Source organism: Zasmidium cellare, assembly GCF_010093935.1.
Source record: "Zasmidium cellare ATCC 36951 unplaced genomic scaffold M409scaffold_44, whole genome shotgun sequence".
Classification (NCBI taxonomy): domain Eukaryota; kingdom Fungi; phylum Ascomycota; class Dothideomycetes; order Mycosphaerellales; family Mycosphaerellaceae; genus Zasmidium; species Zasmidium cellare.
This window is the reverse complement of record NW_022986988.1, coordinates 75634-103452: the sequence shown is the minus strand read 5'-3', so window position 1 is coordinate 103452 and position 27819 is coordinate 75634. Positions and strand designations below refer to the sequence as shown.

At 54.2% G+C, this 27819-nt stretch overlaps 9 protein-coding genes across 9 annotated transcripts; 6 read left to right on the top strand and 3 right to left on the bottom strand.

Moving 5' to 3' along the window:
* Positions 1 to 721: 721 nt before the first annotated feature.
* Positions 722 to 1654, top strand: M409DRAFT_70044 (uncharacterized protein; the record flags this gene model as incomplete). The annotated part of the gene is made up of 1 exon (XM_033818546.1): positions 722 to 1654. One exon carries the CDS (start codon positions 722 to 724, stop codon positions 1652 to 1654), a length of 933 nt encoding a protein of 310 aa, XP_033661849.1.
* Positions 1655 to 3182: 1528 nt separating this feature from the next.
* M409DRAFT_70043 (uncharacterized protein) lies at positions 3183 to 8620 on the top strand (the record flags this gene model as incomplete). The annotated part of the gene is made up of 2 exons (XM_033818545.1): positions 3183 to 8504; positions 8570 to 8620. 2 exons carry the CDS (start codon positions 3183 to 3185, stop codon positions 8618 to 8620), a joined length of 5373 nt encoding a protein of 1790 aa, XP_033661848.1.
* Positions 8621 to 9504: 884 nt separating this feature from the next.
* Positions 9505 to 11493, bottom strand: M409DRAFT_59485 (uncharacterized protein; the record flags this gene model as incomplete). Its single annotated transcript, XM_033814210.1, has 1 exon — positions 9505 to 11493. The coding sequence occupies one exon, from the start codon at positions 11491 to 11493 to the stop codon at positions 9505 to 9507; it is 1989 nt and encodes a 662-aa protein (XP_033661847.1).
* Positions 11494 to 11841: 348 nt separating this feature from the next.
* Positions 11842 to 12552, top strand: M409DRAFT_59484 (uncharacterized protein; the record flags this gene model as incomplete). Its single annotated transcript, XM_033814209.1, has 1 exon — positions 11842 to 12552. The coding sequence occupies one exon, from the start codon at positions 11842 to 11844 to the stop codon at positions 12550 to 12552; it is 711 nt and encodes a 236-aa protein (XP_033661846.1).
* Positions 12553 to 12708: 156 nt separating this feature from the next.
* Positions 12709 to 13302, bottom strand: M409DRAFT_28561 (uncharacterized protein; the record flags this gene model as incomplete). Its single annotated transcript, XM_033809093.1, has 1 exon — positions 12709 to 13302. One exon carries the CDS (start codon positions 13300 to 13302, stop codon positions 12709 to 12711), a length of 594 nt encoding a protein of 197 aa, XP_033661845.1.
* Positions 13303 to 14496: 1194 nt separating this feature from the next.
* Positions 14497 to 14964, top strand: M409DRAFT_70042 (uncharacterized protein; the record flags this gene model as incomplete). The annotated part of the gene is made up of 3 exons (XM_033818544.1): positions 14497 to 14604; positions 14655 to 14722; positions 14772 to 14964. 3 exons carry the CDS (start codon positions 14497 to 14499, stop codon positions 14962 to 14964), a joined length of 369 nt encoding a protein of 122 aa, XP_033661844.1.
* Positions 14965 to 15503: 539 nt separating this feature from the next.
* On the top strand, positions 15504 to 17332 carry M409DRAFT_70041 (uncharacterized protein; the record flags this gene model as incomplete). Its single annotated transcript, XM_033818543.1, has 2 exons — positions 15504 to 15992; positions 16040 to 17332. The coding sequence occupies 2 exons, from the start codon at positions 15504 to 15506 to the stop codon at positions 17330 to 17332; spliced, it is 1782 nt and encodes a 593-aa protein (XP_033661843.1).
* Positions 17333 to 19470: 2138 nt separating this feature from the next.
* On the top strand, positions 19471 to 23385 carry M409DRAFT_70039 (uncharacterized protein; the record flags this gene model as incomplete). The annotated part of the gene is made up of 5 exons (XM_033818542.1): positions 19471 to 19496; positions 19552 to 21370; positions 22049 to 22083; positions 22143 to 22789; positions 22850 to 23385. 5 exons carry the CDS (start codon positions 19471 to 19473, stop codon positions 23383 to 23385), a joined length of 3063 nt encoding a protein of 1020 aa, XP_033661842.1.
* A 1273-nt stretch (positions 23386 to 24658) lies between these two features.
* Positions 24659 to 27679, bottom strand: M409DRAFT_59479 (uncharacterized protein; the record flags this gene model as incomplete). Its single annotated transcript, XM_033814208.1, has 1 exon — positions 24659 to 27679. One exon carries the CDS (start codon positions 27677 to 27679, stop codon positions 24659 to 24661), a length of 3021 nt encoding a protein of 1006 aa, XP_033661841.1.
* Between the last annotated feature and the right edge of the window lie 140 nt (positions 27680 to 27819).

Genomic DNA, 27819 nt, shown 5'->3' with positions numbered 1-27819 from the left:
AGTTTTTTGGTAGCGAGAATGGAAAGGAAGAAGTCCGTCCAATGTAATGATCACTGTTCACTTCTGTTCATCTCTTCGACCAGACAAGGCGTACTGGGCAAGGTCTTCGGAAGATGGAAGTTATCTTCGGAACTTACACCTCTCCCTTTCGACCCCTGCCCACGGACCCTCCGCTCGGGTCTTGGAACTCCACCCACGGCCGAAGGACTTTCCTCACACCACACACCAACAACAACAACCTTGCGCCAAAAACATCATTGACTCACAAGACGCCATCCACACAGTGATTCACTTTCCACCCAATAGGGCCATCTCAAAGAATCACCGACAGGGCCCATTCCAAGTTTCGCCACAAACGCCAACGCCACGTCCCTACTTTTCCGCATGTGCGTATATACGTACACCTGGATGTCAGCCTATCAGCTTGTGGCCAGCCTACTTTGACTCTCTGACGCGTGGCATTCCTTTGCCTATTTGCTTTCCTCTTTTTGCCGCTTTCGATCGTCTTCTTCATGGGTGTTCTAGTAGGTTCGTGGTGCTTTCGTACGAGCCGCGTTGGCTTTTGCGGTTGCCTGGATGGCGTAACCTCCGAGAGGGTGAGGGTGTAGGGATGAGGTGAGTGTATAAAGGTTTGGAGTGTTCTTTCGTTGTGGGCTTTTTTTCTTTTGCTTCATCATCAACATCATCACATCACATCACTTATATTAAGAAAGAAAACATCATGCCATCAGTACGATACTACAACACTTCCGCTCCCTTTTGGGACTTTGTAGCGGATATGGAGAACCAAGCTACCAACCACCGCAACGCCGAGGGGTCGGACAACGAGAATGAGCATCCTAACCCGTGGGCCGGTGCTTGGGGTGGTGCTCCTTGGGGCGCTTTCCCGTTCCGTGATCGTCGTCGTGGCCATCATCACGAACATCATCATGGTCCGCCACCACCACCACCACCACCGCCGCCACCACCACCACCTCATGCTGCTGCTGAAGGAGAGGCCGATCCAGAAGAAGGACCATCGACTTCCAGGGATCCACCACCGCCATTCAGCGAGAAGGCTGAAGAGAGTGGCCCAGAGCACCACCGCGGTCCACACGGTCCCCACCGTCGCTGCGGCCCAGGTGCCCGCGGCGGACCATGGGGCGGTCGAGGCCGCGGAGGCTTTTGGGGCGGAGGACGAGGCCGTCATTTCCACCCCTACGCCATGGGTCCCTTCGGCCCTCTCGCCGAGATGTTCCAAACCCAGCTCTTCGGCGAAGACAACACCAACAACACCAACAACAAGGAAGCCAAGGACGAGACCTTCCAACCCGACGTCGACGTCTTCGACACCCCCGAAGCCTTCGTCGTCCACATCTCCCTCCCGGGCGCGAAGAAAGAAGACGTCGGCGTGAACTGGGACGCGGACAAGAGCGAGCTCAGCATCGGCGGGGTCGTCTACCGTCCGGGCGATGAGGAGTTTTTGAAGACCCTCGCGCTGGATGAGCGGAAGATTGGGGCTTTTGAGAGGAAGGTGAGACTGGGGAGCAGGGCGAACCCGGCGCAGGTGGATGTGGAGGGGATTTCGGCGAGGATGGAGGATGGGGTTTTGACGGTCGAGGTGCCGAAGTTGGATGCTGGGTATGTGGAGGTTAAGAAGGTGGATATTGAGTAGATGGGGATGTCTACTATTGAAGAGGGGGAAGAGGGGGGTAGGTAATTGAGTATATGAGGAAGGAAGAAAAGAAAAAAAAGAAAGTGAAAACAATACAAATCTAGAGAAGAAATTCGTGTACATACAATGTTCCTTTTTGTCGTCGAGATACCCCAAATGCGTGTTTTTGATCGCGCTCCCGCCGTGATGTTTGTCTCCCCGAACCGTTGTAGTTTGGACCTCAAAGTCCCACGATGGATAGACAGTTGAACTAACACGAGCCATACGGAAGATGCTGGAGCCGGAGAGACTACGTCCAGCTAGCTGAAATTCATTTGCGAAGGCACACACCTTTGAGATGAGTTCAACCAGGTAGTTGTCTTTGGAGAGGAGGCTGTATTCATCTACTTCGATCGAAGATGTAGTTTGCGTGCTGCACAAATCCATGCTACTTTGTCTTTCGTCTTGCAGCGATGTAGCTTACGATAATGCTGAAGGATGAAGTGTAGTCGCGGAACATCGGCTCGTTTGGTTTCGTGTCGGTGAAGGAGGTCGCATGACCGGGCCTTGTGGCGTCTGCTGAGCTTCTCGAAAGGGTGCGTGAAGCTGTATCGCTATACCTCTGGCAGTAGCACTACACCCTCCATCATTCACTCCTCGAGCATGGTGCAGGTCTATTGATCAGGTGGAAGAGCGGCAGCCAGTGGTAGGACGGCAGGTCCTTGCATTGTCGTGCATGCTCGAGCTCGCTAGCTTGTCCGATGATGTGCATGTCGGGGCTCGGCCGTGGACCACTGCCTCCAACCGCGCATATCGGTTGGGCGGCGCGCAGCTGCTGATGCAGATAGGAGAAAGCGTGAGCTGCGATACTTGATAGTAGGTGTATAATCAGGTATTTTCTGATTGTTCTGCACATTGGGCGTTGATGGGAGAAAAGTTGGGTTGCTGGCAGCAGGGACAGGCTTGGTTCGAGATCGACGCACAAGCCATCCATCCATCCCGATGATTGTTTACACTTCGGACTTGGCGAAACGATCCAGCCTCACTCCCAAACACTCGCATTTTTCACCTATACCATTCTGTCCAGCAGCAAATCCGACGAGACGATATCGATTCATTCACCAACAAGACGCTCGACGTCGCGACGCTCGCTTCGACCGTGCCCACCCTTCCAGCTCTCGCTAAGCCGCCGTCAACAACCCATGTCCACCGGAAGCGCATAGCAACCAGCCGACAACCACGCCCATCTGCGGTCAGCGCAAACACCGCGACACGGCCGGCGGTCAGCGATGTTTGCCGGACTGCAGCGGCGGCTACTGCATCACAATCATCATCTCAAGCTTCGGATAGGCACAGCGAGCGCATAGCCTGGTCGCATCCACATAGCGACAACACCATAGGCCCCACGGCACAGTCTCGGAAGAGGTTCGTATGAGAGCTCTCCCCCATACACGCGCGTAATGCCATCCCAGCAGCTCCCCCAAACACCGCCTGTTGCTAGCATGTGAATCTCTCCCCTCACTTTCCCTTGGCCGTCTTTCCTTTCCCAATGTTCGATGTCACCACGCCCGGCGCGCAAAATGCCATCGATGCCATGTCTGACGTTTTGTCCGGTTCGCCGGAATCACAGGACCTACCAATGCCCTCTCCCAACGATGCGCGCGCGAAGAACACCCCGGATAAGAAGGTGGTCGATCTGGGACAGAAGTTGGCCAAGAAGCGATCGCAGGACTTTGCGTCCAAGATCCAGGGCTGGAATCAGGCGGGAGGAGGCATCGTTCAAGAGCAAGATCAAGTCGTGGTGATTGAGGAGCGAGCGCCTGAGCCGAAGAAAGTAGGCAAGAAGGCTAGCAAGAGCAATGGTGTTGCGCAGGTTGTGGTGGAGACCGAGGCGAAGGAGGTGGAGGTTGTAGAGGAGGAGGCCAGGCCGAGCAGACCTACAACACCGAAGACCCCCGGCACACCTGCTGTAGTGACGCCAAAGACATCTGGCGCGAAGAAGACGGGACGAGATCTGGACCTGGAGCGAGGGGCTTGGGTGCGGAGGAAGAGCAAGCCTTCCAACGAGCCTACGCCGGAGGTCAAGGGTGTGGGCACGCCTAAGAAGCGTGTTATCAGTGATGGCCACTGGCGACGAGACCGGACCAAGGAAGAGCCCAAGCCAACGCCTGAGAAGGAGAGGGACACTACACCCAAACCCGTCACGATTAAGAGGAGTGTTGTCAATGTGGGTATGAAAATCCCACCTTCACACCAGGACTTTGCCGAGTCTGAACCAGAGCCTGAACCACTCCGAATCCGACCTCTGAGACAGTCTCGGTCCAGATCCCGATCTCCTTCGGCCGATGGACGCCGTGGAACGCCGGACTATGAGACCAGCGGCACGAAAGTGTACATCAAGCGGCGACGGAGGTCAAGAACGGTCGAAGAAGATGCGAAGTACAAGGACCCCAGAAAGTCCGAGAGCAGCTTCACAGCGCCGTCCTCGATCGACAAGCCCAGTTCTGCAACGGACATCACCACACCAAGTACTACTCCGCCGAAAGATATCAAGAGACCAGTGTCAGAACCTCGTGAGAGATTACGGAAGTCAGCGAGCAGGGAAGACGGGCGTGTCAGATCAGCCACACAAGCTCTAGAAACTGAAGATGCACAGCGTGTTGCAAGTGGTGGACGGCGAAGGGCCAAGACCCCAGTCAGCGATGAAGATCGATTACGGCCTTCAACTTCAGCACAGGCATACGCAAAGAAGATCACGGAGCCCTTGAAGAAAGCTTCGACTCCTCCCCCTCCTGCGCCGGCTCCTGCTGCACCAGCACCGCCCAAGGTCTATGGCAATCGTATCGAAGGATGGCTGGCCAACATGCCGGATCCTTTCACTGACGCGCGAAGTCTCACGCCTGAGCCGCTTGATATACCCAAGAAAAAGTCTCGAAAGCGGCTTGATGCGGAAGTTGACAACACTCCACCGGATGAAAACCGAAAGAGTAGCGGACAGAGACGAACTTCTCGAAAAGAGCTTGTCCGCGACATCGAGGACAGGCATGAGGCTGAAGATTCAGGAGACTGGTCGCCCTCCGGTCCAGCAAGCTTGAAGCGACGAGGAGCCCGCAAAAAGTCCACGTCGCCCGTCAAAGGCCGTGATAGCCGTGACTCTACGCCAACAAACGATGCCATGATGAGCGGTGCGCTTCCAAACTCTTCATTGCAGAGCTCACGAACATCCTCTGCCAACACGCAATCGGACAGATTCCGCATACCAAGTGGTGGCAGGCCATTGTCTACGATTCTATCAGTCGACACTCAGCCTCCACCACGAGCTCCGCCTCACAAACGCCAATATCCTACCATTCCTGAAGACGCCAGCATTGCAGACGGCAGTGTGCTGTCTCGCGCTAGTGACGGAGACAGTCCACGCCGAAATGGCACAGGTTTGAAACGGCGTGCTACGAAGCACGAAGATTTGATGTCGGTGCTGTCAATGTCTCGAGACGACTCGCATCCCATCACCTCACGGCGTAGTATACGAGCGAGTCGAAGGCAAGCAAGACCGGAACCTGCCACTGTTGGAGACGTCATGAACGAATTGTCTACCGACGAACTCAGATATCAGCGTGAGCTGCGTACTCTGGTGGATGGTGTCATTCCCGTGTTACTGCAACATGCGCTATCTGACAATGGCTCCGCTCCTGCCAAGCGGGTCTTCAGTCACCCGACTAGTGACACGAGGCCCATTGTCGATATGGGAGTCGCGCTTGAAAAGCTAAAGACGATGCACAAGCGTATTCCCATGCACGAACCGGGAGAGCTGTTGATCTGGGCCGACGGCGCGGCACGATTGTACTCTGAATATCTTCGAGCCTGGAGGCTGGGCTTCAAAGACATAGTAGTCAATCTTGCACCAGCGGAGCAGACTTCAAAAAAACACGGCTCGGCAGCTTGGGACGATGGCTTACCCCGTAATAAGGATGGTGATCTTGTGGATGGGAAGGGAGAGAGAGTGGACGTTGCTTACCTCCTGAAACGACCATTGGTTCGTGTCAAACATCTGGCCAAGGTATTCAAAATCATTAATCAGCTTCAACCTTCGGCAAACGCGGAGGACATGACGGCTAGATACAACGATCTGGTGGCAGATGCGAAGAGGCGTGTGAACGACGAGCAAGCACGGCTCGAAGACGAAGCTGCTTCTGCAATCGACGCAACCCGAGCGAGAGATCCACGCAGCTTGGCCCCCATCACAGGTGTCAGCATCGATCCGACACGATCTGTCAGAGCACGAGACTACTTCGACATGGACATGAATCATTCGAGTGGGCAGCAGCTTGGCTGTAAGATTGAAATCATTTACAGAGACGATGCGCCCGATCGTGGTAAAGCTGGAGACCTACTTTTCTGCGAAGTGTCCACCGTCGGTCGATGGCTTCTGTTCCCGCCTCTACCTCTCAGTCTCGTCTCGGCCCGCAAAGGTGAACGGCCGGGTGAGATGGTGGTCATGATACGAGGTTTCCTGTCTAACGCGCGGCAATGGCGAGAAGTGATGTCGCTCCAAGCTGACGACGAGCAAACAGCAATCGACTGGCTGCCAATGTTGGGGTCATCACCGATGCCTCCACGGCTTTCGAGGAAGTCGAGTTTCAACATGCTCAAAGCAGCGCCTGTTCCTGCGTCGGGTTCAGCGGAGCCGTTTGGGCAGTCAGGTGACTCTCCGGACAAGAGCAGGGATCCCTCACCACGAGAGATCGAAGTGCCTATAGGCGAACGAGCAAAATCCTCCTCTAGAATCTGGGATGGCAGCGAGGTTAACAGCGTCTACACAGAAGACGAGCCTACGACGCTCCGAACGACCAAGGCAAAGAGATATTACACCACAATCTCCCCGGCGGCCCCAGATGATATTCATCAAAACGACAGGGATAATGCTACACAGCCTGCGTATTTTTACGACCAACCACGGCATGACATGCACTCTGGACACGCCGCAAGACGGCCGGTGACGAGCCATGCGAGGTCAAAGTCGGAATGGACGGGCTCTTCAATTACTGCCAGCTCCCAGAACTACAGCGTGTGGATGCCTTCGGAGGATAGAGATCAATACTCGGACGGTTCTGTCAGCGACGAAGACAGACCTGGACGGCGAAAGAGTAAACGACCTGGAATGCATCGACGCACTTCATCGGTACCTTCGATGGACATGCCGACGATACCTAAACTGAGGCAACCATCGACTCCAAAGCGACCTGAAAGCCCGTCATCAGATCGTGACATGTTGCCTTCGCAGAAGAGAGCAGCCGCTGAACGTGAGGCCGATCCTGCTTCTGCTCCGGCTAAGCTACAAAAGCGACGGTTATCGATGTCGAAGGCAGAGCCGGAGAAAGACAAGGCGCCACCGGCATCGAAACAATCGAGGCCCATGTCGCTTGGTCTGAAGTCGAATATCATACCGTCGTTCACGCCAGCTTGGATGAAGAAAGATCGACGGCCATCGTCGCCACTGAAGCATGAGTATGAGCCATCTTCAGCATCGGATTCGTTGTCTGACAGCTACTTCTCTGACCTGGACGACATTGAATCGCTCACGTCAGAGTCTAATGTCGATGATGAAGATGAGGACTTCTCGAAACGGGAGGACGTCTCTACTGTTGGTGATCTCAATGCTTTCCAGCAGTACACCATGAGAGGTGCAAGACATTCTCCACCGCCCGCATCTCTGCCTGTTCTTCCGGAGAACAGCCTGGATCCATCTGAATCTGCTTCCCAAGCGCCTTACCGGTCTGTACCACCGACTCGAATGGAGCCCGCAAAGACCGTTGCTTGCATTTTCTCGTGGTCAGAAAAAGGCACTTGGGACAGCCTGCATCCGGAAGAGTGCCAGATCTATGTGACGCCGGGGTTGATTGAAGCGTTCGACATTGCTCAAGCCAACTCGGTGCCTCTGTCAGGCGATGGCGAAGAGCTTACTCCATCTGCCAAGGGTATCCGGCCATTGATCGCTCTCGAACTCACGCCACTCGTTCCTCTGCGAAGAGGCACTGCAGTCGACATCTCTATTCGATCGCCTCCCACCGCGAACTCGGTCATCCGCATGGGCAACAACGTCATGTTCCGCTCTCGCTCCCCTGAAGAGTGCGAGAAGCTGTACAACCTCATCAATCGTGCTCGCATCGACAACCCAACCTACATCGCCCTTCAGAACGCCAGAGGACCACCACAACAGAGCAACTGGGGCGAAGTCATGGACCGCCGAAACAACCTCCGATCGACCGGCAAGTCCTGGTGGAACCTTGGATCGAAGATGGGCAGCTCGTACCGCTCCAAAGGTAGTAGAACCGCTTCCATCGCAGCAACCGAGTCATCCGTCGGCACCGTCGGGTCCGCCTTCTCAGCCCTCCGACGCTTCAGCGCAGGCAGCCGTATCTTCGACCTCGCCAAGAGTACCATTCAGTCCAAGACCGGCACCCGCAGCACGCAAAGCGAATCCCTCTCTTCCGGCGCCGCCACCCCCATCCCCTTCGACACCAGCATGGGCACCCCCGTCGGCATCACCAACGCCAAAGTCCGTCTGTACGTGCGCGAATCCGCCGCGAAATGGCGAGATATGGGCTCCGCCCGACTGAACGTGATGCTCCCACCGCGCCCGGACCCGTCGATCCCCGCCAACCCCAAGACGACGGGCGCGGAGAAACGCATCCTGCTCTACGGCAAGAGCAAAGGCGAGTTGATCCTCGACGTCACGCTCGGCGAGAGTGCGTTTGAGCGGGTCGCACGCACGGGCATCGCGGTGAGCGTGTATCAGGAGAAGGAGCATATCGGTGCTGTTGGGGGTGTGATGAGTGCCAAGACGACGGTGTTTATGATTCAGATGAAGTCGGTGAGTCTTTTGAAACGTCCAGAAAGTGTTGTTGGTTTGTGGTGTGAGACTGACGTGTGCGATAGGAACGTGACGCGGCGTATACCTTTGGGTTGGTGGGGAAGTTGAGGTATTAATCTTTGACTGCGAAGAGATGCAGAGGAAGGAGATGGAGTTGGAAAAGAGAGAAGGGAAAGGGGGTAACAGGACTTTTTTCTTTTAACGACTTTCACGATTTTGGAGACTTGGACGGAACAGGAGCGGTGAAACACTTTTATTTGAATGATTGATTGATTGTAGCGAGGAGTTTGATGGAGTTCAATTTCGTACTCAACCCTGTTGGCGTGGTTGATGGTCTCTTTTCTCTTTTGGATGCACATGAACGGTTTAGAAGCGATTGAGGAGGGAAGATGGCAATGGGTAGTAGTTTCTAATAGTGCTTTTTCTTTTTTTTGAGAAAAGGACATAAGGTGTAAATGCCATGGATGATGAGCCTTGAAGATTCGATCATTTTTCATTTCTCACATTCTGAGGAAAGCGTGAATTATAAGGGAGGTGAGGGTTATATGATTTCGATCGCTCGTTACGAGACGGATCATGATGATTGCGTGAACATACAGGCAGGTCCAAGTCGCTAGATCGATCGGACAAAGGGGTTTGGGATATATCTATACGCTAGAAGAAGATGGCTCGATATTTGATATTGGAACTGGAGGACTCGTCTACTATGGAATCATGCTACAGGATCTAGGATCGAAAATGTGTACCATTCGTTTCGTTTCGCGCGAAGTACAATGCAATGCATAGCACCCATTATCTTATCTTCGATGTCTGTTACGGCGATTATGCCTTTTTCTGTTCGCATTCCAGCCGTTTTGAAGTACCTACTTACGAATCATGGGAATCTATCTTCTACTTTGAGCAGAATACATTCTCGCGGGTCCTCACTCGTTCGAGTGCGTCGCTACAGGAGGAGCTCGAAGACCTTCCTCGTCTAGTCACATCACAAGGGCAGATATTTTCAGACGAGTACGATCTCTTGATAGACCCCTTCGACGTTGGTGTCGTCGCCGTTCTTCCTCATAGCTGCTTCTCGGACGGCTGCGCCGTACATGACGCCTGTAGCATAGATGTTAGTTGCTTTACCATCGCACTTTGTTATTCTCATGTACGTATGACAATAAACACATGTCCTGACCAGCTCGTAGACGTTTGTGCCATGCTCTGGTCTTGGTCTCAGGATTAAGGGCAGCGGTACTTTCGCCACGATTGCGACCAAGTCTCCCGTTCGTGGCCTCACGAGCGGAACCTTGCCTATTCTGCCTTGTTTGGTGATGAATACACTTTGCTGAGAAAGAACCTCCGTGAGTTGTTGAAGCATTATCTGGTCATCAGCCTGTTGGTCAGAGGGCTGTGGCTCTGTCCTTTGAAGCCATTCCACGAGAGAACTTTTCGTTTCGGCATCGACATTGTACTGGTCAGCTTGCGATTCGCCCAAGGTGAGAGACTCCCAATTCTGGCGCCTGCCGGTCATGACGGCGGCACAGATGGCTGATGTTCTCTCGAACTCGCCCGCTTGACATCCACCAGACGTAAGTATAGACAGGCATTTGCGCAATGTCGCCCTAATCTGAGCGTATCGAGGGGCGCCTGAGATGTCGTGATTGGGAATCTTCGGCATACAAGGACTGGTCCAGGTGATTTTGTCTATCACCAGTGCTTGCACAAATAACCGCTGTTCCACACCGTGAAAATAGACCGAGTCCGGTGGCAAATTTCGTTGTCCATCAGCATGCCCGCTGAGCTTAGGAAATTCTTGCATGAGACGAAAGTCTGACACCCACGAGGCCAAGTCGCTCTCTGTCCTGGTCTGGAGACCCGCCACCATTATCACTGCGGGCGATTTCATGAACTCCATCAAGCCCAATGCGCCAGCTTTGAAGACCCGCGACAGGCTGCTCGCATAGTCAGGCTTGACGTTGATATTGCAAGGAAAAAGGCTCAGGATACCAAAGACACGATCCCGAGGCTCGAGTGTCTGGCGTTCAGAGACTGCGCTGAGGCAGTCCAGCATCTCATGGGTGCTGAGCTCCGGTAGCTCTTTTCGCAGGTTGAACCGTACAATCTCTAGGGCCCTTCGTTTCTCAGCCAGATATCCAAAAGGCAGCTTCGTCTTGATGAGATCAGACGTGCCGACACCCTTGATATAGTCTTTCTTCCTCAGAAGGCTAACGACCACATGTTGAAGCCAGCGTTGTAGGTGCGAGAAGAAGAACTGGGTTTGGCCCCAAAACGCGATCACGTCCAGACACAAGGCGACCTCTTGTATGACCCAGAGTCTTGACCACCAAGCTGAATCCAAGAGTCGTCTGAGGCCCTCGACGACTTCAGGAGATGTAAGGTTGTCGACAGTCCGCTCATACGGAGTATCGCCGTCCCGACGACAATCCCGACGACAGCCACCCCACCATTCGGTATAACAAAAATACCCGGGCCTCCATGCTTGTGTCTGGTTGAGGAACGTGGATGAATCCTCTAACGGCTGCCCAAGCCATGCAACGAGCTGCGAGGCGAGCCTGTAGATTATCTGCATCAAGCCCACTTGATGGTTCCTCTCCTTAATGTTGCTTTGATCTATGCACAAAGCATCAGCCCAGATCGAAGGTAACGCATATTCGCCATTGGCCTTGCAGGTTCCGTAGGAAGTTCGAAGTATCTTCAAAAACTCGGAAAGGTTGCGCGTGATGCATCGAGTGTGGCCGTTGATTTGAGCTTCGACCGTATCATCTGGGTCACCCCAAACGTACGACAATGCTGCGTATGTGTGTTGATCGCGCCGCCGAAGTCTGTGTGTGTACATGGAGCAGCGAATCAGCGTATCGTCCGGCTGGCCTTCTCTGAGGGGCATGATGTTGATGAGACGTATTTCACGAGCAGTGCGATCTAGTGGTGAGTACAGCGGCGCCGACTTCTTCGCTCGCGCGGCCTTTCTCTTCGACGCTTTTGACATGTCGCTCGGAAAGAGTTATAGGGGCTTTGAGACGCCTGTGGGAGATCAAGTGTTCACGGTCAAGAATGGCAGAGCTGCGCAAAACGTCGCACAGCACGTATGCTTGATGTGGAATGGCAGCCATCGTGGATCGCGAGGAGATTGGAGCGTCTATGAGCGTCCGTCAATGTTACACAAGGCAGTGTAGAAGGCTGAGCTGTCATGGCGAGAAGTGAGGCGCAAGAAGTGAAGTCGAACATCTCGGAACCCCGCCTCAGGCCTCCCCGCAACGCGAAACTGCAACGCTAGGAACATTTGACAGAGCTTCCGATTCACGTCTTGAGAACACGACATGGATAGATCGCAAACATGGCGCCACGAAAGGAGCCCAAGGAGTCGGTCGTGTATCCGTCATCCAAGCGCAAGACACCTGCATTCAAGCCGTTGCGACCTTCGAAAGTTCCACGGACTGAGTCTGAGTCGTCTGTGAAGCCCAAGAGCGCGGCAAAGAAGCCTGCAGCCAAACGTGCCAAGTCGGTACCTATCCAGGATAGCGAGGAAGATGAAGACGATCCTGAGGCCTTGCGGACTGGGAAGAACGATGGGGGAGCGGACAGCGAAGACGAGGACTCGGAGACATTAGAAGATAATCCTCTGGCTGCCACTACGAAGAGGAAGACGAAGCAGAAGCCAGCATCCAACAATGCCGCTCCTCGACGCAAGACTCCCACGCGAGATCCATCGCCCATGTCCATATCCTCCCACAACGACAACGAACCGCCTGATGATGACGAGGCAGCACCCGTACCCTCACAGTCTGATTCTATCCCATCCATACCACAACCTCTCTTGGTCCGACTCTTGCATGAGGCCTTCGCCGACAAGAACACCAAGATCGACACGCATGCCATCCAGGTGCTGCAGAAATACATCGAGATTTTCGTGAGGGAAGCGATTGCGAGGACAGAGGCGGAGAAGAAGGAGGCGGCGGCGAAGGGCGAGTGCAGCGATATGGACGCCGGCTGGTTGGAGGTGGAGGATCTTGAGAAGGTCGTCGCTGGCTTGCTGTTGGACTTTTGATGATGAAGATGGAGGGCATGGTGCGACGCTGCTGAGGCTACGTGTCGGTGTTCGTGAGCAGATTTCGCATTACGATGGCAGCAGCAATTTGCAGGTAATGCGTCCGGTGTGGGCGTCCAATTTGTGCATATTCAATCAGAGATACCCCAATTCAATTCAACCCTTCCTCTTCTTCACCACCTTCTGATCACTCCCTTTGACACCTCTCTTCCTCGTCTCACGACTCCTTTGCTCCATCAACTTCTGCCTGCCTGACTTCTCCGGCTTAGCCTGCTTGCCAGCCCTCCTCTTCCTCTTTGCTATCCTTCCACCAGCAACCCGCTCAGCAGGCCGTATCCCCCTCTTCAGCTGCGCCATCTTTCCAGCATCCAGCACGCCATTTTTCTGTGCCTCACTGCGCAGCTCTCGCATGCTCACGCCCAACTCATCTCGAAGCGCTTTCTTCTCTTTCTGCGACATGGATTCCCACTCGATGCGCGGCGCAGGTGTGCTGGGCTTGGCCTTGAGCAGAGCCGTGGGGAGAAGAGGGATGTCGTTCTGCGGTGGTGGCGAGGCGTCGCTGGCATCTTCGGGGTCGGTGTGAAACTCCTCTGGCGCATCTTCAGGCTCAACGGCTTCTTCGTCTTCGTCTTCTTCGTCTGAAGGTTCGGTGTGGAAGTCTTGCTCCGGAGCTTCGTCTTCAGAGCTTGAGACTTCCTCGATCACGGGCTTTGGCTTTTCAACCGCAGCTTTGCGCTGTCGGATGGCCATTTTGTGAGTTGGGTGGTGGTGTGTTGAGGTCGAAGTTGCGGGCCAGAGAAAGTTCAGAATTTGTCTTGAGGATTTCGAAACTGGCTGGGGAGGTGGTTGAGCTCGCGACGCATCATCGCGGCCCTCTGAATATCACTGGAAAAGCACTGCTCTCACATGCGAAGCTCCTGGTCGTCATGTTGCATTCTATCGTGTGAAGTATTGAGGTCTATATGTGTCTCAGAGCAAGGTACAGGCGGTCTCGCTGCATCCTCCACCACCACTCGGAGGTGCAAATGTAGCTTGTGATTTACTATAGAATACATGAAGACAGGCGCCGGCGGAGATGTGAAGCTCGCCATATCGCCCAGTTCTCGATTGTGTCTATCCATAGGCGCTGTGCACTCGTCTCTCAGTCTGACGCCCATCTTTGTCAAGCCGCTGCCTGATGAGAGCAACATTCCGCTGGCTGCTGCACATCTCGAGTCGTGCCAAATGAAGCCGCAGTGAGCTCGATGCAGCGACCGAGGGACCAGTCAGTTGGGCCGGCCTTGTCGTGGAAGTGATATGGCATGGTATGGGCCACTCGCGATGAAGGTGAGCTCGTGGACATGCGAGATGAGCGGCCAGCAGTGTCACCAACAGGTGTGAGCAGTTGCGTGAGGTGAGCTCGTGATGGTGATGCCGGCGACATGAGGTGGGATGGTGGGTGTTCGAGGGTGTGCTGGTGATGGTGTTCGACCTCTTCTCCAAGGCCGCGCCATATTGGCGACGACGTGATGAAAAAGCGAGCAGCAGCGAGATGCCGTGCGGGTAGCCAGCAAAAATTACGAGACCAAGGCCCCCGAAGGAGACTTGTAGCCACTTCTCACCGCGCTGTGCAATGCAGGAGATATGACTAGGTGTAACCCATTCATGAGCGAGCACACCCTCTCAAGGTAAGTATGGAGAGGAGAGGAAACAGGTCTGGAAAGGAGATTGGGCGGTATTTATGCCGGCTAGCGTGCTGAGATCTTCCGCACAGAATTGAGACTTGGTCCAAGCGCCCGCAGCACGTGCCCCCAATCTTCTGACGAAGTCGCCAACATCTGACTTGCAACTCAACTACTATCACAAGACGCCAAGATGTTGTCCAGGCGAATGGTCGGTAATCGAAGACAACTAGAACTTGTATGACGCTGACTATTCCAGCTCTCCCGCGAGGAGGAGGAGCAGATGGGAGAGGAGAAGGAGGTCCGCCGTGAAGATCAAGAAAAGATCAATCGCTTCAGCAGACTTCATTCCCGCCACAAACTCTTGGAAGACGAGCTCAAAGCAAAGCAGGTACGTGAATTGATGTGCTGTGATTGAAGCGCCAACTGACGGTCCTACAGAAGGACAAGGAAGATTTGGAGGAAGTCTCGACCGAGCTGGAACTGGCAGATGAAGACGATAAAGTCCCGTGCGGCGTCCCAATCTTCTTGCACTACACGAAACACTGACCAGAGCAGATACAAAATCGGCGACACTTTCTTCAATCTACCCGTGCCGGAAGTGCAAGAACTGCTCTCTGCATCAGTCGAACGCATCGAAGGCGAAGTGTCCACCGTCGAGGACAAATTGACGGAACTTCGCGAGGAGATGCAGGAGCTCAAAGCAGCACTCTACGGCCGTTTTGGCAAGAGTATCAATCTCGAGGCATGAGCAGTGCCACATGAGATGCAAGGGAGCAACCCCGGGAACCGTTCACATGGCCAGCATGTCTTCCTCAACGGTGCAACATCGCCACGCAAAACACGATCAACTTCGTCGACCTGCATGCATTGTTCAGCATTTGCTGTGCTACACATGCTGTCACGGGATTAGTGGACATCTTGCAGATGTGATGCGATACGATACTGCAGAACGGAGGCATTTCCGCCTGGCCGCCCATATCGGGTACCTGCGAACGCGGGCGTGGAAGAGGTAGCCGAGGTCGGCTTTGGCGGTCGATCTACTGGGGACGAGCAGAACCCAAGACATTTGATCGATGCCGATTAACCGTACACCTGGAGCTGCGGACTACCAGAGCTTCGCATTATTGCGTTGAGTGGCGGTAAGAGGCTGTCGTTAGCCAGCTGATCGTAGAATGTAGCTCACTCTTTCAACATACTGCAAAGACTTTTGGAACAGCATCTACGCCACTATTTTCATGCCATCGACCGCGTCTCAAATGTGTGGTTCCATTTTCTTGTCTGTTCGCCATGAGTCCGATCGCCAGACAAGACGTAGCTGAGGAGCAAACTCCCATACCCGAAGTTCGCGAGGGGTTACAAAAAGCCACGGGCTCCATTGCCGGGGACGGTACTGACGCTGGTGCCATGAGCAATCTTCACTCTACCGGAGCCACTGGCCAAGAGCATGATTTGGAAAAGAAGAATGAGATCAAATCCGGAGACAATTCCAGAGAATCTTCTCCCCCTTCGTCTCGATGTCCGAGCCAGCACGACAACGACGAGTACACTATCGTGTCCTTCACCAGAGGGGATCCGGAGAACCCGTATAACTGGAGCAATGGAAGGAAGACGTATGTCTTGCTTACTTGTATGGCGCTGGTCATGAACAGCACAATTGGTAGTGCCTTGCCATCGGGGGCATCCAAGGAAATGAGCGAGTACTTTAATATCACAAATCAGTCGTTGTTGGTGTTGCCGGTGTCGATCTATCTTATTGGATATGTCCTGGGGCCGTTGGTACGTGTGGGAGGTATTCGATTGAATGCTTTGCTAACACATTACAGGTCTTCGCTCCTATGAGTGAGTCCTTTGGACGAAAATGGATCGTCGTGGCCACCTTCGTCGTCTTCACTGCCTTCCACTTAGGCTGCGCTTTGGCGCCGAGTTTCTCAGGCCTGATCATCATGCGTCTCCTCACAGGCATAGGAGCATCAACACCAGTCTCCGTCATCGGTGGCATGTACGCCGACATCTACAACACCCCAAAGGCTCGCGGACGAGCTATGGTCGCTTTCATGGCCGCTACGACTTGGGGACCTTTAGCTGGACCCATCATCAGTGGGTATATTGCCACCATTTCATGGCGATGGTCGTACTGGGTCGCTCTCATCATCGCCGGCGTGACTTGGCCCTTCGTCATTTTCATGCCAGAGACCTACGGCCCGATTTTACTGAAGCAAAGAGCACAGAAACTCCGCAAGAAAACAGGCAACGCCAACATCGTCGCGCCCTGCGAACTTGAAAAGCAAACCTGGCAAGAATTCACCACCGTCGTCCTGACGCGTCCCGTGCGAATGTTCCTCTTCGAATGGATCATCCTCTTCAGCTGTCTGTACCTCAGCGTCGCCTACGCAATCTTCTACATCTACTTCCAAGCATACCCCATCATCTTCCAGGGAACTTACGGTTTCACTGCAGGCCAGGAAGGCCTGACGTTCATCCCTATTGGAGTGGGCGCCTTCCTATCTGGGGGCATTTACCTCTTTTGGGAACATTATCTCGACAAGGCGAGGAGCAAGTCTCCACCGCCGGCGTGGTCGCACAAGGAGGAGTATGTTCGTCTGCCGGTTGCGTGTCTCGGTGCGCCTTTGTTTGCGATCAGCCTCTTCTGGCTGGGATGGACAGCGAGGCCGGGCATTCACTGGATCGTTCCAACGCTGTCAGCGCTACCTTTTGGCATCGGGTTTCTACTTATTTTCATGGCCTTGATCAACTACGTGGTAGACAGCTACGAAGTGTTCGCAGCGAGCGCCATGGGAGCAGCATCATGTTCACGAAGCGTTTTCGGCGTCATCATCCCTTTCGCCGCCCGGCCCATGTACGAACGACTTGGAATTTCGTGGGCGTGTAGTCTGCTCGGGTTCGTCAGCATAGCGATGGGGATTGTGCCTTTTGTGTTTATTCGCTACGGCGACCGTATCAGGGCGAATAGCAAGTGGTGTCAGGAGTTGAAGCGACAGAAAGCGGAGGATGAAGAGAAGCAGAGAAGGATTGAAGAACGGCAGCAACAGCAACAGAATGATAATTCACGGCAGCGGCATTTGCATTTGCAGGGAGATCCTGAGAAGCAGGTTTGATAGTGGAGATGCTTTGTTGGGCAGCGTCGGCGTCCGGCAGCGAAATAGACTCGATAGATTGAAGTTTTTCCAGGCTCGGTTCAGAAGCGTAAACTTGAGCTCGACGATGATTCATGTCATGAAGAGCCCATCGTCATCGACTCCCCGAACACAAATTTGTAGTATTATTATTATATCGTTCGTGTCGGTGTTCCGCTCAAAGTGGAGTCTTCATCCCCATTACTCCCAAGCCGTCAAAGCAGCTTAAGGTGCAATCAGCGGCGCAGTCGCTTCTTAAAAGTCGGAGAGATGGTGATTGCATACGTTCCAATTTGACCGGATCGAGGAGGGTATATGTATATGCAAAGCGCAGGAGGGAATGACGAAAAGCAGAGTCGTGCCAGCGGTATGCTAAGGAGAATTGATTACGAGACGTTCGCATGGTCGCCATGTCGTGACGCCGTGGCTCGGGTGAAACCACAGCCACAGCCAAGCCCATCTGCAGGAGGGGAAGGAGCAGACTTGCGTTCTCATACGGTGGTGAAGGACGAGTGGAACAGACTCTCGAACATCGAAGAGAGCGCAAACCAAAGGATCCCGAAGATGTTTCGCAAGATGCAAAGCTACCAGAGTTTTCTGAACATGGACCCCTCTTCAGATCGATTTGGTGAGAGTCTAAATCATCACGCGAGCGAGCGAGCAGGCCGGCCGTGAAGAGAGGTGCTGGCCGCCGAACCTCCCTGTTCGTCCCAGAAATCGTCCTTCAAGAAGCTGGGCGGATGTGGCGGCATGACAGCTCCGGGACGACATTTAATTGATGAGACGGACGATTCATGGTGGCACAAAACGTCCATCATGTCAACCAGCAGCCAGCTGCAGGGAGAGGTGCAGTAGTAAGTCAAATCTGACATGACTCTGTGGTCGCATACCAGGCGGTGGAATTATATCTGTGTACCTTGCAGGAAGACAGGACGTTCGCTCGGCTGCAGCACGCCATCATTACTGGCGTCGTCCGGGCCAGCATCAATCGGGCTCAAGGGACCCGACAATCCGGAGTAACCTTGTCGACGTTTGGGCAAGGAGGGGCTCGAATCTTGATCATGATCGACGCCTGGACGATATGGCGATTGTGATGACGGTGATAAGCAAGTGTAGATATCCTGCCATGGTTGTCGTGTGCTGAAGAAGTGGAGGAGGAGGGGAGAGGGGTGTTCGCAGGGACGGAGATTAGTGCCGTGTGTTAAGTGAATGGATTCTCAATCGAAGACTTTAGGCGAGAAGGGGCGTTGATCAATCAAGATTTTGATGGGGCTGGGCTGAGCTGACATGTGGATTTTGCTAGCGGCCGCAGCGCTGGACAACTTGGATGCGGTGATAGGACATGAGCGCTCGCTGGAGCAGCGAAAGGGTTCGACGAGCTGCAGGCTGGCGATGCACCAGGCGTGCCTGAAGTCGCCTGCTCCGATTAAGCAATTCACGGGGCACAATAATCAATGTGGTCGTCGCAGTGAGATGGGGCTTTGATTGACCGTTTCGCGGTCAGTGGCACAACGGGTAGGCCAGCAGCAATTGGCCATGGGTGCTCAGACCAGGCTTCTCGTTCCGGCGGGCTGCTGCTGCTGCTCACATCTCCTCGCCAACCTCAGCAGATTCCACCGAGGAATGGCATGCTTTTACTTTGGTGCAGCCGTGTGTACCTTGCTCGGCAGCGCAACCGTGCGCGCACTTCTCTTCCAATGATGCACTGCGTCCGCCGAGCCATACCCTGTCAGGTACCTGCAGCCTTGGAATAACTGCTTTCGTTGCCAGCACCAGCGCTCGCCAGGAGAAGACAGCCCAGTACCGCTCGCTCGCCCGTCTCGTTCCTGTCCCGTCCAGTGATTATTATCTGTCCTATTGTACGACTCTCCCGAAGGATCGTAATCAAGTAGACGTCCTCGCACTCGCCGACATCCTATCCTCCATTGCTTCTCCATCGCTCTGCTCTGCCCGCCGCCAGCTGACTCCGAAACTCCCTCTCCCGGCCCGTTTCCACCGCTCTCCAACACCTCTCGAATTTGTTAAGCACGAAAGATGCATTAGGCCTGCACGCTTGCCTTCGCAACTGTGAACGGGGTGCTGCAGAGCCTGCCAGGGCGGGATACAGCCGGCACACGGAGATGGAATACGATCCCACATACAATGGGTAGGATATGCACACTTGGGCAACATGGCTCTGCGCTGACAGGTCCTGCGTGCAGTGCGGTCGACTGGAACTTTCCCAGTCCCACAGCGACGCCCACTTCGGCGTCCTTCAACCACAATCACTTCCAAACGCCAAAGACTGCGACTCTCCCGTCCCAGTTTTTCCAAGATGCCTTCTCGACGCCGCAGATGCCTGGCTATGCCACCCCACGCCAGCCCGAATACCCCTCCATGGCTTCGATGCAGAGAGCGCAGCAGACATCGTCGGATACTCTGAGGAACAACTACTACGCCAACGTACAATCCGGCGGCCCTATCGCTGGGCAGGTCATGCCACCTCCCAGTCAAGCGGGATATCAAGCGCCAGTGGTCAGCCCGATATACGGTTACTCTCAGGCACTTCCACCTCAACCAGGCCAACCCATGGCGTTTGACTCTTCTCACATGCAGACCCCACCGCCGACGAGAGGGACCTCTGTGAAGAAACCTACGCCTGGTCAGCCCATTGCGTTTGGGACTCCTTCGACGATTGCCTCGAGGCGGTTCGTGACACCCCAACAGGTCAACACTGCGCAGCCACAGATGCAAGGCATGCCGAACAACCATATGCAGTTTCCTCACCTGCAGTTTTTACCTGATGTGTACCAATTCGGCAACTTGGGGCCAGCATCAGCTCCAGTATTCCCACAGACACAGCTGTTGTGGGAACACACCGCCAGTCCGCACGTGTACAACCAGCAGAGCATGCTCGATGATCCATTTGCACCCGCAACGACAGGCGCAATGGGCTGGCCGGCCATGCCAATTCAGCAGAACAATGGCCAGCCCGTAGCCTTCGACACCCCTGTGATGAGCAGCTTCCCTGTACAAGCCCCCATGCAGAGGCCGGCATCTGCAGCGCCAATGGCTAACAACCAGACACCGCAACCCCCTCCGGTCAGCACTGCAACTGGCGTAGATCCTTCACTTGTCTACAGCTCTCCGGTGCGCCCAGTACTACAATCCGTCCCTCGCCAGGTCAAGGCACGAAACAATGCGAGCAAGACTGCAGCGGCGCGCAAGGATAGCGCAAATGTAGATCACCAGCGCTCAGAAACCGCAACATCGGCCGATGCCATCATCACGCCTGTCTCAAAAAGCGAGCTTCGACGTAGCAATACGACTGGTACCGCGAGACCTTCGAGCGCGCATCCAACAGTAGGAGGAGAGTCACTTGCCAGGAGCAATGCGGTCCTGCAGCCGCCTCGAACCGCTTCGCCGCTCAAGCGTGCGGGCAAGGCTTCTCTAGGATCCATATCAGAGACGAAGAAACCAAAACCGCAATCGCGAGCTTCCGTCATACTGACCGTTGACGAGAACGGACGCGCAAGGACACAGACGACACAAGCAGAAGACGACAGTCCCGAGAAAGCAATGAGAGAAAGATACCCCGGCTTGTTTGATAGCGATTCTAGTGATGACGAGTCAGAAGAGGAGGAGCAGACGCCCAGCCGAAGTGCGTCTTTCAGCTTCGCAAAAGGAGAAGAGAGGAAATCGAAAGCGGCCAAGCTTGACCCGCCAGTCGAAAACTTAGAGGGTCTGACTCTTCCTCGCTCTTCTTCGGCGGCGTCCATGAAGGTGACGCCGTCCAGAGCTGCTATTGCTGCTGCTGCTCAGCTTCGTCGTGGAGGAAGTCTTCGCAAGCAGACGCCAAGTCGAAACGGCCAGAGACGTGCAGCAAGTAACGCGGCTTCTTCCATTGACACTGCACCTATGGATGTCCCATCGGATCGACGACAGTCTATGGTCAATGTCGACGATTCGCAGATGGACTGGGCTGGAAGTACCTTGAACGAGCACAACCGACGATGGAGTATGATGTCCCAACAGTCAAGTGTCTCGCCAACTCATCCACCATCGGACATTCCATACTCATCTCAAAGAAGCCGACAGCCCGCTCAACAGAGCCGACTTGTTCGATGCATCTGCGGCACTACGAGCGACAGAGGCCAGACTTTGATCCAGTGTCATTCGTGCACCCAGTGGGTGCATACCTCCTGCGTTGGACTGGATCCAGCAGCATTGCCATCGAATTTCACGTGCTTCCTATGCACGAAACCTGCCGCAGGCCTCAAGGTCGGCGGCAGACGTTGATGATATTACGAAAGTCTCCACGAGGACCACGGATATCACCACCAGAAGCTCCTTCCAGCGCCCGAGATTGAGGCCTTCAGCATATTCTTTGTCTTAGCGTTCGAGCGTCTCAGTCGGCGAAGTGGGCGGAACATTTTCAGCGAAACTTCTTTGTCCACCACCAGCAAAAAGGCGGAATGAAACGATATGGGACCAATTGGATGGCACGAAACAGAAGTTGATTCAAGGAAACAAAGGAGGTGAAAGACCTCATACAAAGCTCTTTCATTTTTGGTCAAAGAGCAGCATAATGTATTGTACCCAGTCAATGCAGAGTTAGCAGAAAGATATATCTACGCCGTGGCCGCTGCAAGTCTCAGGACTTGCTCTTCGAAACGTCTTCCTTTTCGATCTTAGGACTTCTCCTACTGACGATTGCAGGCAATCATCATCTCCAACAGGTTGAACCAGAAAGAGTCACTGCAGGCAAATACATAACTCCACTGACCAACTTCAAGATGCTTTCGAGAAGCAGTTCAAACAGACACCACCGTCACCATCACCACCACAACCGATCCCCACCCCACGAGTACAGAGACCTTTCCAAGACGGACATCGAACTCATGGCCCCTATCCTCGATGCTCTGCCCGATCCCGATGCCTCGAACGCGTCAACATACCGGCAAGTCACGAAGCAGATGATCTCAGACTTGCCCTCCCACCTTCGAGCCAAGGTCCCCCAAGTCTCGACCTTCTGCTCTCTCCACCACAAGCTAAACCCCATGCCCCTCATCGACCTGCTCCAAGCCGTGCAGAAAGAACTCACCCCATCCAGTCTCCGCACCTGGGATGGCGTCGAAGACCTCCCCTTCACCACATTACAAGACGTCAACGCCATCTGGACGAAACCCGACGACTTCCGCAAGCTGTTCAATCGATCCCCCAGCATACGTTTCAGCTACGAAGACCACAAATGCGCCGCGTGCAGACTCGCGTGCATCGCTCGCAACCCAGAGGCGATGATCGCGCTGGGGGCTATCATGATCGCGCGGTTGGATCCGAGGAATTGGAAGAAGAGTAAGCGGATTTTGTGGTTTGAGGTGTCGTTGAAGGGGTGTATTCAGTGGAGGCAGGAGGAGCTGAGTGCGGTGGAGGTGATGTGGAAGACGGGGGTGGCGCTGAGTAAGGGGATGAAGACGAGGTGTGGAGAGAGGCCTTGGGTGGATGGGTACGTTGCTGAAGCTACTGGATCTGCTCCTTCATCGACGAAGGAGATGGGTGAGACCGCTGCGGTTCGTCCACCTCGCTCACCGGGTCAGGATGACCATGTTGCGTTTGTTGCTGAAGCTCTGCAGGATGTTGAGGACCCCTTTATTGATCCGGCAACGACTCCGACCGCGACTCCGCACAATCCCTTCGATGACCCGTACGACGAGCAGGCAATGGACACTCTCTTCCCCGACGACAGCCAACAACAACCCTACACCCGCAGATGCGCAATCCCAGAGCCCCTGCGTACACGCTCTCGACAAACCGGTTCATCAGCCTACTCCCACGAGACAGCTCGTCTCCTAAGAACGCCCGCAACAACGAACTTTGACCCGCGAGTCGCGTCTTCGATCTACTCCCGTCGACCGGATGATGAGGATGAAGACGAGGCGTTCTGGGCCTCTGCACGCTTCTCGGGGTCTTCTCCTTCGGAGAATGAGGTGATTGAGGCGTATCGGGGCAGTTCTCGGATCAATGGGTCTAGAGCCAGTGGGAGGGAGTTTCTTTGAGGATAGGTGAGTTTGGAATTGTGGTTGGATGGGCCTCCGGGGGATTAATATCGTATGATGTGATATGGTAGGTACATTGTTTGGGGAAATCGTTTCTGGCATCAGGTGAAGTCCAACACTTTCTTTTCTTCCTTCTTTTCGTTGCTTTCTCTTCCTCTACTGTTATCTCGCAGTCGATATGTGTGCTCAGCGTGAACCGCAGCAACAGCGTTCTTTCCTCTTCAGGGGTTGATGGTGAGTACATTGTTCAAAGCACCTCAACGTCAAACCGTTGTAGGAGTTGTCTAAGTGAGGACAGACTATGATGAGTTGTAAGACATGCATATTAGCTTCCTCCCTTTGTCAAGGACGGAATGTATTAAAACGTGAAAGTCGATGGACAGAAAATTTAACCCTCTTACATTCGTTTCGTTCCCTATACGTTGTACTTTCCAAGTATACTCTCCCGCCGAATAGTTGCGACGTTTGTGAAAGTCGGGCTTTCCGGTTATGCAGCAGACGAGAGAGTGGGCGGCGCGGTTGGAGAAGACGCTGCTGGAGGTGAAGGAGGTCGAAGTTGAGCCGAAAGCTGAAGAGAAGACTGAGAGCGAGGGCGAGCCGAAGGCTGATGAGAAGACTGAGAACGAAGGCAAGAAGACTCAACGCAAGCGCAAGCGTGAGGAGTACGAGAGTGTACGGCAGCAGAAGAAGGCCATCACTCGAGCGACTCGTAGCCTTCAGGCTCTCAAGCTGAGTCCTTCGCAGATATGAGATGGCCAAGCGTGCCTTTGATTCGACTGAATGGACTCGGCTCGTTTCTTTGCGCTCCTCCCCAATGCTCAGGTCTTCAATCCTGACCTCCATGTCCGATGACGCTGAGTCTGTCTCCTCTTCTGCAAACACCACCATGTCGCAGTGAGACACCACCGCCTCGGAGGCTCGCGAGATGAGAGCAGCACGTCGCTGGCCATCCAGCTCCAACGACGACGACAACCACCTCTGAGGCGTCCACCATGAGAGCGCTACGCCAAGGCTTTGTGGATTTGTTGCGGGCTTTGCTTGGGGTGTATGATGGATACGCTGAACTTGGAGGGACTCGAGAAATGGCTTGAGTGGGATTGACGGTAGCTTGGATTCTGCATTGCATGCATAGATTTTCGATGGGTTAGCAAGGCGTTCTGGGACAGGCAATCAGCACGGCGAAGGACGAGTTTGGTGGGATACAATTCAATGTCTTTTCATGATGATACCTCTTGGGCCTATCCTCACGACTCTGTGGGTGCTTCTGTGAAGGCTAATCCGCCAACGACCGTGACCACGCCCCCTCCGCAGCACTCGCCGCAGCCCTCATCAAAGGACCTTCCCTGCGATGAGTCGATTTCTGACGCTGAACCCCCGAGTCCTCTTCCCTGGCGGACAGGCCAGTCCTTTCGATAAAGGAAAAGAAGCTTCCTTTCGCCTGGCCGGACGTTCCGCCTCTATTCTCCCTCATATCGACCTTCACCTGATCGACCAAAGCGCGGAGTCTGTCCCATTGCTGCCTCTCCGCGAGTGCCCGAGCCACAGCCTCAAGGGCCGCCCATCCAGTCCTTTGCCCTGCCTGTCGAGCACGCTTGAGGAAGCCCAAAGCTGGCTGGATGCCGGCGAGTTGGTGGTGGCGAGCGTATCCTTCGATCATTCGATCGTAGAAGATGTTGTCGAGTACGGCGCCCCAACCTCTGTTGTGAGATTCAATGTGTCTCCAGAGAGCCTGGACAGCGGCGAGGTCGGGCTCAGGTTGCGTGTCGAAATAATGTGTCAACAGAATTGTGTAGATATGAGGGGATGGCTGTCGTCCAGTCGCGATCATTCGCGCCATGACTGCATCCGCGGCGGTAGGGTTCGAATATTGCTTCAGCAGGTGGTTGATGATGAGTGCATATCCCTTCTCGTCCAGGCCTGGCATGGTGCCATCTTTGTTCTCAAGAGCATCCACGAAGCCTAAAATCTTCTTCTGCTGTGCGAGGTGGTCCAACCCGTCCAGGAATCCGCCTTGGAAGAGGGCAGTCAGAAGAACAGTCCATGTTGTACTATCGCCTTGTATACCACGCTTCTGCATGCTCACAAGGATGTTCAAAGCCTCGGTAGCCTCGCCTTTGCGCATGGCCACGTTCAAAAGAGCGTTGTAAGTCGTGAGATCTGGTTCAATGCCAAACGAACGGCCCCAGCGAAGGACATCTCCAATGATGTAATCGCGTTTATGGGCTAAAGATGAGATGGCCGAATTCATGATGATGACATTCGGTCGTGGTACGCCGTCGACCGGACCTGGATACGTGGACAACAATTCGGCGAAAAGCTTTTTTCTGGCGATCAACTGCTTGCTTTGAGCTGCGTTCATGTGTTGGATAGCCTTGGTCTTCGCAGCTGCCAACCACTGCCGCGCCATCTCGTTCAGTGCGTCCATGCCTTGTCTTGCGGCATCGAGACCAAACAGTCCGTAGATTCTGATAGACCAAGCATGCTCATCGGGTTGGTAGCCTGACTGACGCATCTTGTGCCAGAATGCCTCCATTCCAGCACGGTCTTTCGATGCTCGGGCACCACGCATCATGACGGAATACGTTTTCACGGTCGGTTTGTAGCCTAGAGTCATGACGTGATTCCAGATTTCAATGGCGGCCTTCGGATTTTGCAAAGACAGGAAAGTGAGCATGAGATGCTCGTAGAGCTCGAGTGGCACGGCTCTAGGGTCGTCTTGGTGCGACCCAGCGAAAGCATGGACCTCTCGTCGAATCTTCTCAACCTGGTACATGTCGCGGCTTTCCAAGGCCCGGCCAAGTCTTTTGACGTTTAAAAGTGCAAAGCTTTCGATTTGTGGAGTTTGTGGCTTCTCAGCGAACTCGACATCTTCCCTTGATCGATCCCGATTCTCGCGAGCTTGCTCGTTGTCGCTCGAAAGGGGCGTAGACTGAAGTTCGTCTTCCTTCTGCTCGGCTTCTTCAGCGCTTCGTTGCGGCCTGTTGTCATAAAGTCCAAGCCGCGCTATCATGAACTCGTACTGTCTGAGGAGTCCCTCATCTTCGAGACGTTCCATCTTATGATACAGACTCCTCGGTATTCGTGGCGCGGGAAAAGCTCTGAGGATGGTCTCAAGCAGGTGTGCGAATGGAGCATGCTCTGGAAGCTGTGAAAGAGGCATGGATTGACCCTCGGCTCCGTCCGTCTTGACCTCTTTAACGAGGTCCAGGGTGATCAAAGCAGCACTAGCATAGTCGAATTGTCTCTGTGGATTATCTTGCTGTTTCGATACTGGCAACAACATGGAGAGCACGCCCTCAAATTCCGACCGATTTCGAACGTCTGACTTCCAATGAGCAAAGGCATCTGCAGGTGGTAGAAAGCTCCAGTCCGTGTCGTCTGCCAGAACTTTAGATGTGGACATGGAGCCAGAGGCGGAGCTGTGGCCACGAGAGTCTGACGCCTGAAGAGCGATACAAACTCTCCACATCTGAACCAGGAGTCCAACTGCATGTTGAATGGTGCCAGGAGGTTGATTGTTGAGTTTGTTAGCAAAGTGAAGATCTGCGATGCCTGAAGCCACGTGCCACAGTGTGGCGTTGTAGAGTCCCGGATACGTGCCACGTAGACGGAACAGTATGCTATGGATATCCAAAGGAGACGGGAGTCCCGGTTCATGTTTGTTTCCCGCCAGGGAATCCAACCATTGTCCAGTAGCTTTGCGCAGCAGCTTTTGGAGAGATGGAACCATGTCTTTCCTCGAAAACATCGTCCGCGACTCGCTAGCCACAAGGTTCTCACATTCGTTTCCCAACTGTTGCAAGGTCTGCCAGCAGCCTGTAAAGTCCTCTTTGCTTGCTTGGGCTATCAATTGGCTCGACAATCGGTCCGCCAGGGGTGATAAACCGGCATATCGGGGTGACCCACGTCCACCGTTCTCGTTGTGTGTGCGGGCGTGGTCTTTCGCTGGACGCGGTGCACGAGGTACTTGTGCCGCGTGCCTCGTAGCCTCCCCATTGGCGTTGATCTCTCCCGGTCGATCGAGCTGATTCAGCAGCTGCTCTGGACGCAGTTCTTTGCCCGAATATCGACCTCTTACGCTGCCAGTGCTGCTGGAGTATCGCGACGTAGCAGACCTCGCCTCTGAGGTTGCAGGTTGTTTTCTCCCATTGGAGGTCTGCAGTAATCCATCGATGTCATCTCTTGCGTAGGTGGATTGGTGCCGGGACGAAGTTTGCGAGATTGAGTGAGCCGCTCTGAGGGTTGGTCTGATCAGTTTGCCTCGACATGCGGCGCAAATGTAGGGCGTGGCCATGCTACACTGGAAGCAAATGGGAGACACATGGAGCTTTCTGTGAGGTCTATCGGCTCACTTTCCTTCACGAACATTGGCGCATCTAGCGCAAACTCTATATGCGGAGATGGGCTAAATGTGGATGTTGCCCGCCGAAAGTC